The sequence below is a fragment of the Lethenteron reissneri genome, chromosome 5, assembly GCF_015708825.2.
Source record: "Lethenteron reissneri isolate LAM-NWPU_2019-01 chromosome 5, ASM1570882v1, whole genome shotgun sequence".
In the NCBI taxonomy this organism is placed as follows: Eukaryota; Metazoa; Chordata; class Hyperoartia; order Petromyzontiformes; family Petromyzontidae; genus Lethenteron; species Lethenteron reissneri.
In genome coordinates, this window is record NC_083783.1 from 219379 (window position 1) to 239301 (window position 19923).

A 19923-nucleotide genomic window follows, 5' to 3' on the forward strand; every position below is an offset into this window, starting at 1 on the left:
CCACGTGACGCGAGTGCGACTCGGATTCCGTAGAACTGATAAGACTGCGCGCTGCGCCGTAGACTCAACACTGCGGCTCAGCCGACGTTTCAGGTCCCCTGGGGGGCGTGCGAGTCACGTGGTGGGGTCTGTGACGTCACGGGGCACACGGCTGACTGTTCCACTCCTGCCAAGCTCGATAATATTTTTTTATATTTTTTTATTTCTCGTCACATCTCTAACGTCTTAACAGGAGCTTCAAAACAGCAACATCGAGAGCGACAAGAGGTCAGTGTACTTCCAAGCTGGTTCACCAATGTGAAGATGTCACAGACACTAACGCTGGGAATTAACATTTAAAATTTGATTTAAAAAAAATATTGCGCTTGGAGAATGCGGGAATCGATCCCACGTATCTTCTTCTTCTTGGTTCTTTCGGTAAAGTCACGTAGAAGGGAAATAATAAAATAATAAAAATAAAACATAATAAAATAATTCTCACGACGTTTCGGCCACAACGCAAGCAGCCGTCCTCAGGTGAAGACCAGGTCTGTCGAGGCGACAGAGTCTGAATGAAACAGCACACGAGCTTGGAGCATGTATATAAGCTGGGCGTCTTGACAAAGGAATTTGCATATCAAGATGAATTTAGCATATTTATGGAAAATGCAGGAATGTGATTAGTGCTACATATGCCCGTGCATTATGCAGGATTAGCAGCATCAAAGGGAGAGGATATGGGAAATGCAGGAATGTGAATAGTGCTAATTCATCATCAAAGGAAGGGGGTAGGGGTAGCATTAATCAAGGGAATGAGTGTTAATAGTATGTAGCTGCAGTAACTAAAACCACCACGTAAACAACTAAAGTATAAACTACATAGCATCATCAGTATACTTACTATACTCTACAATAAGCTGAGTTACTAACTGTAAGTTATACATTACAATTCTACGTCGTAAAAATTATATAATATGCTACCATCTAAACTTTATTCTCTTACATCACACGAGTCTACACCGTACTATATACTGCCATAGACAAACCCAACATTAAATTACATACTGTATTGCTATAAACCACCCTATACCTTATACATTTTAATATAACACTATGTATTATTCTACCCACCCTAATGTGTATCACACTGCTATTTATTTACTATACAATTACGATACTATATATTACTTTGTTCATTGTATTAAGCATAGAGGATATGGGAAATGCAGGTATGTGAATAGTACTAATTCAGCATCAGCAGCTACATACTATTAATGCTACCCCTATCCCCTCCCTTTGATGCTGAATTAGTTTAGAGAGACACGAAACTTTAGAGAGACACGAGTCGTATTGAGGAGGCACTCTGTTTTATTGTCGCCGTCACAGGCAACGATGCCAGGGTCAGGACAGCAACAGGCTGCCTGGCCAACAACGATGCAGACGATGCCGAAGGTGATGACGTAGACTTGTGCAGCTCCATGGATTCCACTCCAAAAAACAACAATGACAAATTTCGATTTAAAGCTTTCGTGACTGCAGGGATTCATTTTCTTGGTTCTTTCGGTAAAGTCACGTAGAAAGAAAATAATACAAATAAAACATAAAATAATTCTCCACCTGAAGATGGCTGCTTGCGTTGTGGCCGAAACGTCGTGAGAATAATTTTGTTTTATTTTTATTATTTTATTATTTTCCTTCTACGTGACTTTACCGAAAGAACCAAGAAGATGAATCCCTGCAGTCACGAAAGCTTTAAATCGAAATAAAATTATACAATTTTTTTAAAATTTACTTGCTGTGGTTTTCACACCTGACGATGATTGCTTGTGTTGCAGTCGAAAGGTCGTGAGAATTTAATTGGTTTATATTTTTATTACTTTATTATTTCCCTTCTACGTGACTTTACCCGAAAGAACCAAAAATATGAATCCTTGCAGTCACGAAAGCTTTAAAACAAACACTGCCGTTACCTGTGACTGCACTCATCTTACTTGTGTGTGTGTGTGCATTAAAACCTGGATTGTATTTCTGAGGGCAAGAGTTTGGAATGTCTTTTGGTAAAGGAGCACGAAGTCACATTGCATCCAGACCCCCCTAAACCCTTCTAGATGCAAGTCAAAATTAACAAGTGCAATGTACAGGTTTCCCTCGCTGTCTGCGCTAGTAGAAGATGCGTTTCAAAAAGGGCACACAAAGCGACACCGCACAAGGATACAGCTGCCTGCCGAGTAGCGTGGACAGTACACACACACAATCTTGTCCTACATCCGAGCGCGTAGCCGCACGTGACTTAAGTGAAACCGCATCTCGCGAATTTTGGGTATGAACCGGCTTGCCCCATAAACAGCGCAAAATCGCACAAACAGGAAGCCGTATAATGCGAGGAGAATCTGTAGCTCTTCTCTCGCAGACGCAAACTTGGGCTGCGCGTCCTGGGAACACAATATCGGTGTGTAGCCGCAAGTTAATAGCTTCTTGGTTCTTTCGGTAAAGTCACGTAGAAGGGAAATCATAAAATAATAAAAATAAAACATAATAAAATACAATTCTCACGACGTTTCGGCCACAACGCAAGCAGAAGAACAGGTCTGTCGGAAAGACAGCGTCTGTCTTTCCGACAGACCTGTTCTTCACCTGTTCTTCTGCTTGCGTTGTGGCCAAAACGTCGTGAGAATTGTATTGTTTAATTTTTATTATTTTATTATTTCCATTCTACGTGACTTTACCGAAAGAACCAAGAAGATGAATCCCTGCAGTCACGAAAGCTTTTAATCGAAAGATAACAGCCGTTTGAATTTTGGGCCACGTCTTTAAATTTCAGGACAATGGGTTGAGAGTTGTGCAGTGAGGCCAGGATGAAAACATTTCTAGTCCGGCCAATATCTCGTGAAGTCATACAGAATTATAACCAGTCTTGCGTTAAAGTTTACACCAAACACTCGTGCTATATAACAATAAACTAAATGCAGAACGAAACTGCTCTACAGACTCTAACGAAAAGCATTAAAACTAAGTTATTCAGATGATTTTCATCCATGTGCTAACAAAAAACGTGCTATTGAATTGGAATAAAGGGCTTTCACTGTTAAACTGTGCCTCAGATTTCAGCCACGGCAGCTGAGGTTGTCTTCGGCGGTGGTTCAAGTCAGTCTAGCAGCCATGCTTTAGGCCGTGGCTGCAGGCAGCGAGCAGTCACCTCACAGCGGGCTGCGGCAATCTCTACGGTGGCAAGTCAGGTCGGCTTACAGCAGACCGCACCTATTGAGGCATGGCGGGTCTTGTATACGTTGAGTAATGGCAAGTTGAGTTGCACTTGGGCTGTCAGTGGTAGTAGCCCTTGGCGGTTGAATGGGTAAGTGCTTGTCCCAGACAAGGCCATGGTTCAGTGGCAAACCGTGGTAGTGCTCAGAGTTTGGAATGTATCACTCGCAGACCGTGGCAAGTGGAATGGCTTAGTGGCTGACTGGGACATGTCATGGCATGTTGAAAGAGTCAGTGGCTGGTGGCTGTGGCGGGCTGTGGTGGTCCATGGTGATCTGTGGTGATCTGTGGCGGGCTGTGGTGGTCCGTGGTGATCTGTGGTGATCCGTGGTGATTTCATGTTGAGTCAGGGTGGAGAGGCGTCAGCTTGGCTCGTTTCGAGAGGCCAAGATGCAAGGCCGGACCTGATGTGGTTAAAGGGGGGGGGGGTTAGGCTACGACAGTAACACACGTTAACTCACATTCTCAACGATTTTCTAAGTCGTCATTATTTCTGGTGACATGGAGGGGCCTTCGTTCATAGGTGGATAAACAAAGGACTGCAAACCATCGTGGGATTTTTCATCATTATTGTAAAGTTACTCTGAGGATTACACACACTTAGTTGCCACGTGACCATTGACTCCTCCAAAGTAAGTAGAAGAACGTCGTCATTTGGAGTCACAATTCGATGAAAAAAACATTCTCTTTTTGAAACTTTTTTAGTTTTTTCTGCTTCCTTTGAAGAGTTTTGTCTGCTCCATTAGCATTCCGCATACACACACTCAGACATGCTCTATCCACTGCGAGATGAAGGCCTCTCCGAAGCTGCCGCCATCCCTCACGCTCGCACAACAATGAATCTAGCACACACACTCGGATATCCTCGCTCCGTCGACCCCGCAAGTGGACGTGTTCCCACTCCGCCGTGAGTGTCGCTCACGGCGAGGTAGCAACACTCGGCACTGCCAGGTGCAGACCATCTCGCGCTCTCACACCTACATCACCCGGAGAGCTACGGTGGTCATCACTCATCAAGGCCTCGATACAGAGACGTTGCTTTCTCTGTGTGCCTATGTTTGTTCCCTCTCTCTATGTATCTCTGTGATATCTGTCTGCTTATATGTCTGTCTATATGTTTCTGGTTCTGTGTTTTTATCTCTCTCTCTCAAATGTAGTATTCTCAGGAAGAACATAATCAACCAGGTAGGGTGTAGACTGTTATGTTATCCGACTCTCTGTTGTATTACATTCCATTTCTAAGTATACTAGATTTGTGTTTCTATTTCATTTATTCCTGATGATGATTGCTTGTGTTGCAATCGAAACGTCGTATGCTAGTATTTAATTTATTACTTTCTCTTTATACGTGACTTTACCGAAAGAACCAAAGAGTCATTCCTGCAGTCACGAAAGCTCCAAATTAAGATTGTACTTAGCAGGCTCAAATCCCTGCTTAGCTTCCTAGACAGACCCAGTGGAGGTGAGGCACATCCATGGATGGTTTCATCGTGGGAAAACGTGAAAGGCGTGCGAGTTAGAAACACGTGCGCTTGTGCCGGCCGTGGTTTCGATGCTTTGTCCTTACCTGGAGGAACCCACTTGGGTAGAGGCGATGCGGTGGCACGATCCGCGACGCCGGCTTCGTTGAACGCGGGCGGGGGGAGGCGCTTCGCTGATTGCCGAGGGGCAGGATCTGGCCCGACATCTGCCCCGGCTCCACGCGCCGCGCCTGTTGTTCTGCTGCCCCTGGCCACGGCGGCTTTGCTCCCTCTCCTGTCGGCGGCGGCGGTGACCCTGGGCACCTTAAACTTCCAGGAGGGTTTCTTGTGGTCGCTGTCATCGCTGTCGGACTTCCCAGCGGACTCCGAGGACTCGCCCGTCTCGTTGTCTGTCGTGTTTTAGACAACATGTGATTACCCGCCGTCGTCGTCGCTGCATTGTGGACACTGTTGTTTCATATTTCTGATCGGTCAGAATTACTTTACCAAATAAAAGCAAGTATTCCAATGTGGTCATGGCACATATTGAATGTTTGCCAAATATTACTATTGAAAATTTTTTTTTGGGAACAATACAGTCGTAGTAATAGTGCTACAGAGTCAACTGAAGCTTCAAATCAAGATTTTATCTCGACTTTGAAAAATCAATAAAGAATACGATACGATTTAGGAAAAAGCCAGCAGGAGACTTTGGTGCAGAAGATGCAGACTTATGTGGTTTGAACAGAGGGCAACACATCAGCATCCTCAGTGGCCTGGCACTGCCATGCAAAACTAAACAACTTTGTGTCATCAGGTAAGGCCCACTGAGCCATACGTCTCTTCTTCAGAAGCGACTTGGCTATCACAAATGGTAGCTCAAGAAAGTGGCCAATTATCACGTGGAGATGTATCGCGGCGAAATATTCTAAATGTGGAGGGAAAACTGGAGGACCCGGAGAAAAATCCACGTGACCACGGGGAGAGACACGCAAACTCCAAATATACAGCAGCAGGCGTCAGGGTCGGGATCGAACGCACGACCTCCTGTACACCAGACGAGGAAGTTAAACATCTCCTCGCCACCGTGATGATGATGAGAGAGAGACGCAAACTCCAAATATACAGCAGCAGGCGTCAGGGTCGGGATCGAACGCACGACCTTCTGTACACCAGACGAGGAAGTGAAACATCTCCTAGCCACCGTACAAACACATAGATTCCCCGTGCAGCCATTCAGAGGCTGTTGTGGCAGCTGCCGTGAGCGAGCACGTATGAAGGTCGGCACGGCATACATGGGGGTGGATGGCCAGCACCACGCCTGGAATTGCACCAGGTACTCATTTGAGGCTGAGTCGACCTCGGAGAGGCCCAGGACTGGTTCATATAATCGTTACTGGTGTTGGCAGTGAGCACCATACATGTCCACACGCGTGCAAACATACAGAAAGCCACAAATCTGTAGAGTCTCATACCGGGTGGGTCGTCCGTGTTGACGGTGGCACTGCCCACGGCTTCCTGTGAACTCTCCCGCGAAGACGCCGCCACTTCCGTCTGATCACCAGCGAGGGCAAGGACCTCCTTGAGCTCCCTCTCAAAGAGACGCTCGTCGTCCAGGGACGGTCTGCGCAGAGTGGCGCAAAGTGCGATTGCAAACGACGACAATGCACAGAGGTTGGTGTGGGCAGTGCAATCTTCTTTTCTTCTTATATCTAAGAGTCTCCGCGCGCTTGCGGGGGATTTGGCTCTCGGACGGTGGGCTTCACGTAGAAATAAAATTGGCAGGCGGCACGCCCTAAGCCCCGCGGTGGGAATAGGCTATTCCGTTTCCCCATCCGTAAAGTTTAAAGTTGTTTAATTAACACATTTGTGCGGTTTCTATTATTAATGACTTACTTATTGCTCGACATCGACCGTACCAACTGACGCCAATTGCGTGGGGGGGGGGGGTAGACACTGCCAAGTGATGCGCGTTCGCACGAGCTCATATCCTTTTACGCGTTTTACAGCAGGCAAGACGTACATACGTAACTCTGCGGACATTTCTTCACAGTGTCATGTCCTCTTCGCCCCCCCCCCAACACGATGCGTCCACTTTATACTACAGACTCCGTAGATAATAATATTTTACTGCTTACATACCATTATTCTTGCACGGGCGGGGGATGCTGGGGGGGGGGGGGGGTAGCGGCCCAGCCCCTAGCCTGGCAACGTGCCAACTCCGCCGCCTCGCCAATGTAGGCCAGGACGGGGGCTAAGCATGGCACAAGGCCTCAACACGCCTATGCTAAGTACAGAGTTCCTTGCTTCTTACGCTAACAACTCAAGTCCATTGTTTACTATTGTTAAACACATTAGTTTACAAACATTACAATAATAATGTTTGTGTGCTGATAAAAAATATGCTTCATTGCTTAATATTATGAAACAAATACGTTGCCAGATATTACTATATATATATCTTTGTGTGCACATACCAACTCTGGTTCATTGTTTATCTTTCATTTACACTTATCTCTGCTTATTTCTTAAATGCATCTCTATTGTTTCCATCGCTCACGTCACGCTATTTACTCATACGTAGTACTGCGATACTGATAGCTGTGCCATCATCGGGGATTGTTGTGCCCATCGATGTGTGTGTATGAGTCCACGTGTGTGTCTTTGAGTCCATATGTTTGTGCGTGTAGAGCCATGCGTGTCTTTAACTCCATGTCTGTCTTTTTCGAACGGACAACGCCCGATGTGTGTGTGTACGTCAAAGTGTTTGTGTGTGTGTGTCAGTCCAAGTGTGCGTGTAAGTCCATTTGTGTGCGTATCAGTAGCTGTGTGTGTGTTAGTCCATGTGTGTGTGTGTTAGTCCATGTGTGTGTGTGTTAGTCGATGTGTGTGCATGGCTCCATCTGAGTGTGTATGTGTATTCGTGTGTCTATGTGTGTCAGTCGATGTGTATGTGTGTGTTAGTCCATATGTGTGTGTGTGTAAGTCCACATGTGTGTGTAAGTCCATACATGTGTGTGTGTCTCACTCGATGTGTGTGTGTAAGTCAGTGCGCGTGTGTGAGTCGACATGTGTGTGTTAATCCATGTGTGTGTCAGTCTATGTATGTGTGTAAGTACATGTGTGTGTAAGTACATGTGTGTGTAAGTACATGTGTGTGTAAGTACATGTGTGTGTAAGTACATGTGTGTGGGGAGCGGTAGTGTAGCGGTTAGCGCGCTGCGCTATGAACCTGGCGACCCGGGTTCGATTCCCGCTCACGGCTAACACCAGTGACGATTATCTGAACCGGTCCTGGGCCTCCCCTAGGTCGACTCAGCCTTAAATGAGTACCTGGTGCGGTGTGTAAACATCGCCACTGGGGAGACAAAGGCGGTCGGGCGTGGTGCTGGCCACCTACCCCCTCATGTACCGTTCCGGCCTTCATAGGTGCTCGCTAACAGCACTTGCCCCTACAGTCTGTTAAGGCTATACGGGGGATCTTTGTTTATGTCAATGTGTGTGTTAGTGCACGTATGTCTGTGTGTGATTCCATGTGTGTGTGTCTGAGTCGCTGTATGTGTGTACGTCCATATATGTGTGTGTAACTCCATGTGGGTGTATCTAAAGTGGATGTCTATGCGTGTGTGAGTCCATATGTATGTGTGCGTCAGTCCATGTGTGTGTGTCTTAGTCCATATGTGTGTGTGTGGCTCACAGGGCTATACCTAATAAATGAACTTGAACTTTAAATGTGTGTTTACGTCAATGTGTGTGTGTCAGTCCACGTATGTCTGTGTGTGAGTCGGTGTGTATGTGTGTGTGTGAGTCCCTGTATGTGTGTACGTCGATATGTCTGTGTAACTCCACGTGTGTATGTCAAGTGTGTGTGAGTCCATATATGTGTGTGTAAGTCGATGTGTTTGTGTGAGTCGATATATGTGTGCGTCTCAGCCCATGTGCGTGTGTGTTAGTCGCTTTGTGTGCGTTGCTCCTTGTGAGTAAGTGTAAGTCCATTTCTTTGCGTGTCTGTAGGTCCATGTGTGCGTGCGAGTGAATGTATGTGCTTTATTGACCTGCTCAAGGCCTATGATACCATCAGTAGGCCTGGCCTCTGGGTTGTTCTTCGTGCTTTCGGAGTCCCTCACCCTTTGCTCACGATCCTTAGGACCTTCATGATGGTGAGCGGCCCCACGTCAAACTACGTGGCCGTCAGTCAGAGCCATTCCCTCTACACCTTGGGGTGTGACAGGGATGTCCTCTGGCTCCCACATTATTTTACATATCTTTTGACCACGTAGTTCGTGAAGCCTTCAGTGACCTATACCGGTGGAATTACCATATGGTACAGATACAATAAGAGGCTGATCGACGCCCGGGTGCGGTCAAGGGATGCCTCCCTATTGCTCAACCATGTTATGTATGCCGATGCTCTGGTGATTGCTGCTCACTGCTGCTGAACCTGGAGCTTGTCACGAAGAGGTGGGGCCTCACCATCAGCCCCACCAAAACTAACCATTTGCCTGGGTATTTTATACCATCGAACAATCAAGCCCCACAACTTACAATTGGTGATGCGGCAGTTGTGGAGAGTTGGAGAGATTCCCATACCTGGCCAGTGTGCTCATGACCGGCTCCAGTTTGACAGCAGAGGTCTCACTCCAAATTAGTCGGGCGCCATTATCTTTTCATCGGCTGCGTTACGCTGTGTGGAAGCTACCTGGTCTCTCGCTCCGCATGAAGCACCAGGTCTTCTCAGCCACGGTAATTCCCTCCCTTCTCTACGCTTGCAAAACATGCACCCCCCTAATGGAACATCTTCGCTGGTTACAAACATTTAGGCTGGCCTGCTAACGATACATCCTGCACTTAACCATATGTGTGTGTGCATCTAAGTCGATGTGTTTCTATGTGTGTAGGTCGATGTCTGTGTGTAAGTCTACATGTGTGTCTGCCTTTTACGCCCGGGCAACGCCGGGTACTTACCGCTAGTAATGTTATAAATAAGAGGTTGCTACATAACATGATGGAGCAGCTGGAAGGAGTGAATCCAAACTAGGCATGGAAGGAATTTCCCTCCTGATGGTTTCATGAATTGCCATGATTTGGATTGCAATTCGGCTCAAGAATCTGTTCTTTCGTTACCATTGCAGTGGCTGTCGGAAGCAACTGCGAATCCATGAGATGCAACAGAAACAATACAAACAACGCTGACTTGTAAAACAATGACGAGGTGATGCACTCCATCTGGTGAGCGTCTCTAAGGGACACGCATTTACATCTTGTCATGATGTAACGGCACAATAATAGTAATGTAGTAGTGTGTAGTGTATAGCAGTATAGTGTAGTGTACAGTAGTGTAGTGTACAGCAGTATAGTGTAGTGTACAGTAGTGTAGTGTATAATAGTGTAGTGTACAGTAGTGTGTAGTGTAGAGTAGGTTATAGTATAATGTAGAGTAGTGTGTAGTGTACAGTAGTGGTGCATAGTAGTATAGTGTCGTGTAGAGTATTATTCAGTGTAGTGTATAGTAGTGTATAGTGTAGAGTAGTGTATAGTGTAGTGTATAGTAGTGTACAGTGTATTGTATAGTGTAGAGTAGTGTGTAGTATAGTGTAGTGTGTAGTATAGTGTAGAGTAGTGTATAGTGTAGTGTCTAGTAGTGTATAGTGTAGTGTATAGTAGTGTAGTGTATAGTGTAGCGTATAGTGTAGTGTATAGTAGTGTAGTGTATAGTGTAGTGTATAGTAGTGTAGTGTCTAGTAGTGTACAGTGTAGTGTATAGTGTAGTGTATAGTAGTGTAGTGTATAGTAGAGTAGTGTATAGTGTAGTGTATATTAGTGTAGTGTATAGTAGTGTACAGTGTAGTGTATAGTATTACCTTCCGTCTCTTGCTGTTCCTGCTGCTGTGTTCAAGGCCGTGACTTGACGGGACTTCTTGGTTCCGCTCAAGGCCTTCTTTGCAGGCTTTGCCTTGTCGCCATTTTCATCGTCAGAATTGGTCACCGCTTGAGACATTTTGCTTGGCGGAAGAGAGGCCGATGAGAAGTCGCCGTCTGTGGCGATGCAACACGCACACACATTGACGCGCGTACATCGCTGGGTTGGTTAAACCGATAACCATTTTCGGAATCAAATGGCGGTTATGAAAGTCGGGAATTGGCAATAGTTTACGGTGAGATTTTACTACCGGTGCAGAGGGCCTCCACAAGAGGGAGCTGAAAAGAGGAAATTGCCTACTCTCCCACGCTGCGCAGACACATTGGTAGAGGTGGCAAAGCGCCTCCTCGACCACGCACGACCAAGTGCGTGAACTCATCGACACCGCTGGGTGGAAGAGAGGTGGGGAGGGGATTTAAGAAACTTGCCACGTCGGGATATGGAATTGAACCAGCGGCTTCTGGATTGCAAGCCCACCGCGCTAGCCACGGCAGCTCCCTTGCGGATGCATCTAATGCGATTTAACTTTGGTAATGAAATATGACTTCTAATCATTTAAATAAGCCAACGAGTCAACGACCATAATTACAATCATAACCATCACTACTGTCCACCACGTCGTCTGCCCATAACCATCATATGTATAGATACCTCACATTCTACTCACCGTCGTCTTCAAAGTCCTCAGGCTGAGTATAATCAAATTTCTTGATTCTGCAACACCAATCATTTGGATAAAAGAAAAACAATGAAAGATCAATTCAGGAATAAATCACATTACGTACATGGATTCACGGGCCCACTTGCTGTACTGCCAAAACACCAGTGCCACTGAATTACAATGACACAATGCAAAGCAGGTGCCATGGCAGTGCCTATCGATCTGCAAAGGCGGTTGTCAATCAATGACATTGAGGCTGCATTGAAACTCGTTGTAATCGATGAACATAACACGTAGCCGGCCAACACTGTCCCAACTGATCCGATGTACCAATGTCATCAATTACACTATACACTACACTGTACACTACACTGTATACTACACTACTATACACTACACTATATTACTAGACACTACACTACTATATACTACACTACTATACACTACACTACTATACACTACACTATACACTACTATATACACTACACTACTATACACTACACTACTATACACTACACTATACACTACACTATACACTACTATATACACTACACTACTATACACTACACTGCTATACACTACACACTACACTATACACTACACAACTATACAGTACACTACTATACACTACAATACACTATACTACTGTAATAAAAGGACTCGGACACTTCCTTCTGTCTTCGTGTCTTTTATTGGGTTCTCGTCCTCACCCACACGGCACTCTGTTATAACTCTGTATTTGTAGCCCCCGGCTATTCACTGCTATTATAGCTCCTTCTTCCCTCTGACTCTCTGCTTCATCTACTGTAACCTCCTCCCTGCAGACTCGCTGCTACCTCTATGCAGACTCCCGCTGCTACCCCTATGTGCAGACCCTCTGGCTGCTACCGTATGCAGACCCGCTGCTGACTCTGTATGCAGCCCCGCTGCTGACTGCAGCCTCCTCGCTGCTTCGGGTCGGTCACCGCTGGCCAACGGTGCCGATCCTCGCTCCCCCGTGTTCGTGGCGATCTCGCCACCCTCCGCTTCGCCCTTCGTGGCCTCTCTCTGTTCCTGGTTCCCCGTCACTCCCCGTCCTCTTCCGGTTCCCCTCCTTCTGTAGCCTAACCCCTCACCCCCCCACGTGACCTAACTCCTCCCCTCCTGACGTCACCTCCGGAGGGCCGTTTACGCCCGCATTACATCACCCTCCCCCATAAAGAAAATCCAGCCGACCTCGGCTGAATTGCAACCTGACAAGAAATGCGGGTGTAAAGGGCCAACACGTAAAAAGACACGAAGCATGCAACAACAATATAACCAGAACACAACACAACACAATCTAACGAAACGTGAGGGATTTCGAGCGAGTACGGGCAGCCGGGCCGTCCCGGACGGTCGGCAGACCACCCGCCGAGCGGGAACGTGGAAGGGTTTTAGGGGCGACGGGCGCAAGTTCTTCCGTCGCCATTGGAGGCCCGCCACTGTCCCGCTCGCGTCCAGAGACATCCCGTACTCGCGTCCGCGGAGGGATAGGAAGAGCTGCAGGTCCCGTGGGTTCTGCGGCTCCAGTCGACGTCCCACGAGCGGAACGTCCTCCCCCCTGCGCTGTCACGGCCGGCTTGTCTGTGAAGGGTACGACAGGCGCTCTCGCAAGGTCAGCAGACACAGGCAAGGGCGAGTCGGCAGCAACAGACCCCGGCAAGGCAACTTCGGGAGATGACGCATCCGGCCGCGGGGCAATGTATGGCTTCAACCGGGATGTATGCACGAACCAGCGCCGTGAACCAACCTGAACACGCACCGACTGTGGGTTGGGAACCTCAATGAGGCGGACCGGACCCTGCCAAGGTCTATGTAATTTAGGAGAGGTACCTGGCCGCACCTGTGGGCAATGAAGCCAGGCCAGGTCCCCCTTTTTCCAGGGGCACTCCCCCTTTGATCGTCGGGCAGACCGCTCATTCCTGGCCTGAGCCTTGGCAGTAGCCATGCGGGCACTTTCCCTCGCCTCAGCGACACGCCGAACGTTGTCCTTAATATACTCAGGAAGAGGCTTAACAGGCCCCCTCGCGCCGGTTCCCAACTGTTCATTAATCGGCGGCACATTCTCACGGCCGTACATAAGGAAGAACGGCGAGTATCCAGTAGCCGCGTGCGGCGTCATGCGATACGCCGAAAGCACCCCAGGGATATGCAAATCCCAATCAGATTGATTTTCCCCGACTGTATGGCACAGCATGGCGGACAGAGTCCGATTCAACCGTTCCACCATACCATCCGTTTGCGGGTGGTAGGGGGACGTCCGTATCTTTTTAGTTCCAAGAGCCGCACACACCTCCCCCAACAATTTGGACGAAAAGTTACGTCCTTGATCCGTAAGGAGCCTCTCCGGCGCCCCTTTGTCCATTACATACCCAAATAGAAAGGCGTCAGTGATAGACGCTGCTGACTGGTCAGGCAAAGGCCAGGCCATCGGCCAGCGAGAGAGGTACTCAACCCCCACCAGTAAATACTTATTTCCCTTAGCGGATGGCGGAAAGGGTCCCAAAATATCTAACGCCACCAGCTCATTAACCCGAGATACTTTAATCGATTGTATCGGCGGAACATATGGATGTTTAGGTGGTTTACGGCGGGCGCAATCGGGACACGCGCGAACGTGACCGACGACATCCGTCGTCATGCCGTGCCAATAATAGTCTCGTTGCAGCGTCAATAGGGTTTTCTGCACCCCCAGGTGTAAAAGTGTGTCACAGTGCAAAGATCTAATCAACTCATACCGCAATGACGCAGGCACAACGAGACGCCAGTGTTCCTGTATCCCTTCCCTCCACATCAGTAACCCATCTCGGAGAGCAGTTTCCGAAATACCACCCGCACCGACTTCCTTACCCGCCTTCTCCGTTCGTTTTCGCAACGACACCAAAGATTCGTCCAACATTTGCTCCCGAATCCACACAGACCTTGGAAGACGCAAAACCCCGTCAGCCGGTCCCCCATCAACCGGTCCCGGTGTAAGCGGAGTTTCGGGAACATCCACTGCCAGCGCGACAGGCTGAGGGGGGGGCTGAGTCGGTCCACACCTATGCGTCCCCGACGCACACGCACAAGGGGATCGTTGCGGCAACCTGGACAGTGCGTCCGCGTTAGCGTGACGCACACCCTTCCGATGGTGAATTTGGAAGGAGAATTCTTGCAACGTGTCCAGCCATCTCGCCAATTGTCCGGATGGCTGGTCCATCTTAAGAGCATACTGCAAGGCCGCATGGTCCGTGCGGACAATAAACGACCGACCGTACAGATACGGTCGAAATTGTCGGAGAAAAAACACAATAGCCAAAAGTTCCCTGCGAGTGACGCAGTAACGGGTTTCCGCGGGAGATAAAACCCGACTCCCATACGCCACCACACGCTCAACACCACCTTTTGACTGGGACAACACCGCCCCAATACCAGTGTCACTCGCATCAGTATCCAGAATGAAGGGATGTTCAAAATCCGGATAATCCAACGTCGGCGCAGTAGCCAGTAAATCGCGCAGGCTCCGAAACGCCGCCTCCTCCGGCGGTCCCCACACAAATTTATGCCCCTTCCCAGTAAGGAGATGCAAAGGCCTGGCAATAGTAGCGAAATTCGGAACAAACCTCCGATAATATGAGGCGAACCCCAAAAACCGACGCACATCACCCACCGTGGCCGGGGTTGCCCAATCCCGGACACAAGCAGTTTTCTCTGGATCCGTGGCCACCCCGTCCGCACTAACAATATGTCCCAAGTATCGAACGGAGCGTTGCAGTAAATGACATTTCTTAGGCTTGAATTTCAATTTAGCAGAACGCATTCTGGCGAATACAGCCTCCAACCGCAGTAAATGCTCATCAAATGTGCGGCTGAAGACTATAATATCATCTAAATAAATGAGACATGTCTCCCACTGCAACCCCGTCAACACCAACTCCATCAACCTCTGAAAAGTGGCAGGGGCAGCATTCAACCCCATCGGAAGACAGTTAAATTGGAATAACCCCTGCGGCGTACGGAAAGCTGTCTTTTCTCGCGAGGGCTCGTCAAGGGGGAGCTGCCAGAAGCCCGAAGAGAGATCTAGCGTTGAAAAAAACTTAGCCCCTGACAAGGCGTCGAGAGAATCGTCCATACGCGGCAGGGGATACGCATCTGCCACCGACACTTTATTCAGCTTCCGAAAATCCACACAAAATCGCAATTTACCATCCTTCTTTTTAACCAACACAACAGGCGCGCCCCATGGGCTATTAGACGGAGATATAATATCCGCTTTCAACATGTCTTCCACTGCCCCTCGAACATGCTCACGCTCAGCCGGACTCATCCGACGCGAGTTCAACCGGATAGGGGCAGCGTCCCCCGTGTCGATATGATGAGAGAGAAGCGAGGTGCGTCCCAAGTCCAAATCGTCCGAGCTAAACACATCGGAATAGCTCGATAATAATTTATGAATCGCACAACGCTGCTCGGTGGAAAGGGCCGAATTTTCCCCACATAATTCGGCGATCCAACGATCATCAACCCCTCCATCGTGTGAAACACCACCCACAAGCCCCCCGTCCGGCAGGTCACTCTGGGCCGTAAACGCCGTAGTGGCATGTGCCACAACGGTACCAGCTGGCACACACACGCTTTCAGCACTCGCATTTAACACCTGCAAAAACGGGCGCTGATCTGGACGGACAATAGTTTGCGCCCCTACCAGCGCTAAGCCGCCCGTAACCGCGGCGGACGGCGACAGCAAAATCCCAAAAGCACCCTGCCGACCCGGAACCGGCTTCCGGTATCGTAAGGGAATGAGCATCTGAGAGCCAGGTGGAATATCAACCGAAACTTCCGATAGCGCCTGCACCTGGGCGACAGGAGCCGGTCGCCCCCAGGCGGACTGTAAAAATTCCAATTTCCGGCCCCCCGGTAGTTCTATGCAATTTTCATTGATTCTAATTAGAATGGGCATCTTAGCCAAAAAATCCGTACCCAACAGGCAAGGAACCGCCAGGGACCTCGAAATCAACACAACGCCCGAGGCCGAGACACCCCCGATAGAAATGTTAGCGTCCACCTGTCCCACGATGCCCATACTACCCCGTTCGCAGCGATGCAGGAAGCGTAAGCCGGCCTCACGGCCCCCGGTGGGATGTTCAAAAGATGGAATATCACATCCGAAATAATGGTCGCGGACGCACCGGAATCCACCAAAATACGTACGTCCACCCCTTGGATGGACCCAGGTACAGTGGACGAACCGGTAGCGGCCGCGACAACCCGCCGAGCCAGCTTACGCCACTGCGTTATCGAGCGACAAGGCTCAGCTACTGGCCTCCCGTATTTTACAACATCCGCGTCGCATAACAACGGCGATGAGTGAGGTGTCAGGCCTTGCCGGGTGTCTGGTGCGCACCGACTTGCCTGTGCCGGAGGGTCTTTCTTTGGGGCGTCCGCTGTCGAGGCCTCCTGCTGGGGCGGCCCCGGAACCCGGGCCCAGCAGTCCCTGGCATAGTGGCCCCGACGGCCGCAGCGGAAGCAGTCGACGTCGGGCCGGCGCGCAGCGGGCACCCCGTCCCGACGCGGCCGCGCCGGCGGCGGAGCCCGCGGCCCTGGCCCGCTTCGAGCCGGCCACGGAGTGGAGGCGGCCGACAACTCCTTTGGCCCGGTCGCATCCGGCACGTACACGGCCTTCGTAGGGTCCCACCCTACGGCCCCCCCATCGACGACAAGACCGCCCGTCCACGCCGTCACTTGTTTCCAGCGGCGGAGATTGAACTGGGCGTCCAAACACTTGGCCGCGGTCCGGGACGTGAGTTTTTCGTGACCGCACGCCTGCATGGGAATGCCGAGATCTCGGGACAACTCCAACATCTTCCCCAAGATGAGTGGTTCCAGCAGGTCAGGCTCCGTCTCCGGGTAAGCGGCCATAGCGAGTTCCAACACGGCGCCCCTGTACGCTACAGGTGACTCCTCAGGTGCGCGTTGCCGCTGCACGAATCGGCGATGGGCGTCATCCGGTGGCTCGTACGCGTCCGCCATTTCCTCGAACACCCCTCGCAGAGTTTTCTTCTTCGCAGCTTTTATAGAGCGAAAAAAACGAACGGACTCATCATCAAGAAGAGTCGGGAGCACCTCCAGTGCCTCAGCGTCCGTCCACCTTGCCGTACGTACCGCCGCCAAAAATCTGCAGGCGAACGCACTCCAATCGCCCCCGATGGAGAACTCTTTGACGGTTGTAAGGTGACGACTGCGACTCCTTGGCTTGCTTCCGTCCGTCGCTGACTCTTCCGGCGGTAAGTTCAGCAAGGCGTCGCAACGCTGTGTCGCCAAAATGGCGGACGATCCTCGCGGCGGCCCCAAAATGGCGGCTTCCCGCCTTCCGTGGTGCGCCACGCCCAAGATGGCGTCTCCACGCCGCGTGGCCGATGGCGGCGCCATCGAAGACGACCCGGGCTCCTGCCGATCACCACCATCACCTTCCAACGCCGCCCTTGGCGTGACAAGGTCACACAACTCTGTGATGACGGTTTTTAGGGTTGCCAGTTGCTCCGCCATCCGGATCCATCTTAAATCTTCGTCCTTCAACGCAGATGGGTCGGACGAAGGGGCCACCTCCTCGACGCCCGGGCCCTCACGGATCTCTCCCTCCGCCGAAGTGAAGCCGACCTCAGGAGGAAGATCGTCGTCGTCCGAAGATGAAGCCGACGCCGGGGATGGAATATTCTTTTTCCTCAGTTGTTTCGCCATGCCGTTTCACTTCTGACTCCAGTGTAATAAAAGGACTCGGACACTTCCTTCTGTCTTCGTGTCTTTTATTGGGTTCTCGTCCTCACCCACACGGCACTCTGTTATAACTCTGTATTTGTAGCCCCCGGCTATTCACTGCTATTATAGCTCCTTCTTCCCTCTGACTCTCTGCTTCATCTACTGTAACCTCCTCCCTGCAGACTCGCTGCTACCTCTATGCAGACTCCCGCTGCTACCCCTATGTGCAGACCCTCTGGCTGCTACCGTATGCAGACCCGCTGCTGACTCTGTATGCAGCCCCGCTGCTGACTGCAGCCTCCTCGCTGCTTCGGGTCGGTCACCGCTGGCCAACGGTGCCGATCCTCGCTCCCCCGTGTTCGTGGCGATCTCGCCACCCTCCGCTTCGCCCTTCGTGGCCTCTCTCTGTTCCTGGTTCCCCGTCACTCCCCGTCCTCTTCCGGTTCCCCTCCTTCTGTAGCCTAACCCCTCACCCCCCCACGTGACCTAACTCCTCCCCTCCTGACGTCACCTCCGGAGGGCCGTTTACGCCCGCATTACACTACTATACACTACTGTACACTATACTACTACACTATACACTATGCTATACACTATACACACTACTATACACTATGCACTACACTACTACACTATACTACTAAACACTACACTACTACACACACTCGTGCTGTACTAGTACACTACTATACACTACACTACTGTACACTGCACTATACACTACACTACTACACTATAATACACTACTATACACTATACTACTACACTATACACTATAATACTACTACACTACACACACTCGTGCTGTACTAGTACACTACACTACTATACACTACACTACTATACACTACACTACTATACACTACACTATACACTACACTACTATACACTACACTACTATACACTACACTATACACTACACACACTCGTGCTGTACTAGTGACGAATTGGCCACGTTCTGTTCACGTGACCACCCCCTCACCAGTTGCCGTGTCGGGTGGTGGCGAGTTTAGCGACACAACATTTACACATTGACGCGATCTGCCCCCCCCCCAACAACAAACTCCCTCTCTGTATGAAACAGCCACAGAGCCACTCACGCACCTGAGTAACCTCGGCATGTCAATTGAAGTCTCACACCCCCCAATACAACAACCACAAGCCACCAACGAGCAATAAAACTAAAAAAAAACACGCGGATAAGAGCCGCGATGACGTCGATAACAACAACGATGAGGGATTTCCCTCAAACGTGAGGGAAGTGAACGCTAACTTTGTATAACTGTGAAGTTGTATCAAGTTAAACTTTTGTCGATTAACGCGAATTAGCGAGTTTGGCGCGAAGCCAGATTTGCAAAGCGCACGAGGGGGACAAAGCCGCTGATTCCTCGCAGCCAGTTTCGTCACGATGCAATAATAAAAACTTACGTATACAATATTGTAAGTATGGGTTTAATCTCGTTTAAAATGTGTACAATTACATAATTTATTTATTAGAGGAAGGGAGGGAGGGGTGTTTTAAGATATAAATGTTGTGGATTGCGTCAAGGCAGAGATGATGGGTGAATGTGTTAACGAATGCGGTAGGCGAATGATCGGTTGGCAGCGTCTTTTCCACGGGGGGTTGTGGGTCACGTGGTGTCACCCCCCCCCCCCCGGCTTTCGTGATTGGGTGGGTGAGTGGAGGGTGAATTTTGACTTTAAACTTTAATATTCTTGGTTCTTACAGGTAAAGTCACGGAGATGTAAAATAAATGATAAAAATAATAAAATAACATTGTAATTAAAAATAATAAGTTTGAAGTCTAAATAATAAATTGGGTGTTTTGCTTTTATTATTTTTTAATTAATGATACTTTTAAATTTTTTTACTTTATATATTCGTG

General features: G+C 49.4%; 1 protein-coding gene across 2 annotated transcripts; it reads right to left on the reverse strand.

Annotated features, from left to right (window-relative positions):
- Window positions 1-1545: 1545 nt before the first annotated feature.
- On the reverse strand, window positions 1546-19312 carry LOC133352942 (nuclear ubiquitous casein and cyclin-dependent kinase substrate 1-like). 2 transcript variants are annotated; one of them, XM_061568952.1, is made up of 6 exons: window positions 19142-19312; window positions 11288-11334; window positions 10562-10736; window positions 6176-6324; window positions 4808-5110; window positions 1546-3644 (listed from the first exon to the last, which is right to left on the reverse strand). In XM_061568952.1, the coding sequence occupies exons 1-6, from the start codon at window positions 19156-19158 to the stop codon at window positions 3577-3579; spliced, it is 759 nt and encodes a 252-aa protein (XP_061424936.1). In that variant the 5' UTR covers window positions 19159-19312; the 3' UTR covers window positions 1546-3576. The 2 variants fall into 2 exon arrangements, with proteins under 2 accessions (XP_061424936.1, XP_061424945.1); XM_061568961.1 differs by having other exon boundaries at window positions 10562-10688; window positions 19142-19311.
- Between the last annotated feature and the right edge of the window lie 611 nt (window positions 19313-19923).

Coding starts and splice junctions, on each gene's coding strand:
- LOC133352942 (XM_061568952.1), bottom strand. Junction 10,737..11,287: donor TGAGGACTTTGAAGACGACG/GTGAGTAGAATG, acceptor GCATCGCCACAG/ACGGCGACTTCTCATCGGCC. Junction 3,645..4,807: donor ACCCAAGTGGGTTCCTCCAG/GTAAGGACAAAG, acceptor TAACCACATCAG/GTCCGGCCTTGCATCTTGGC.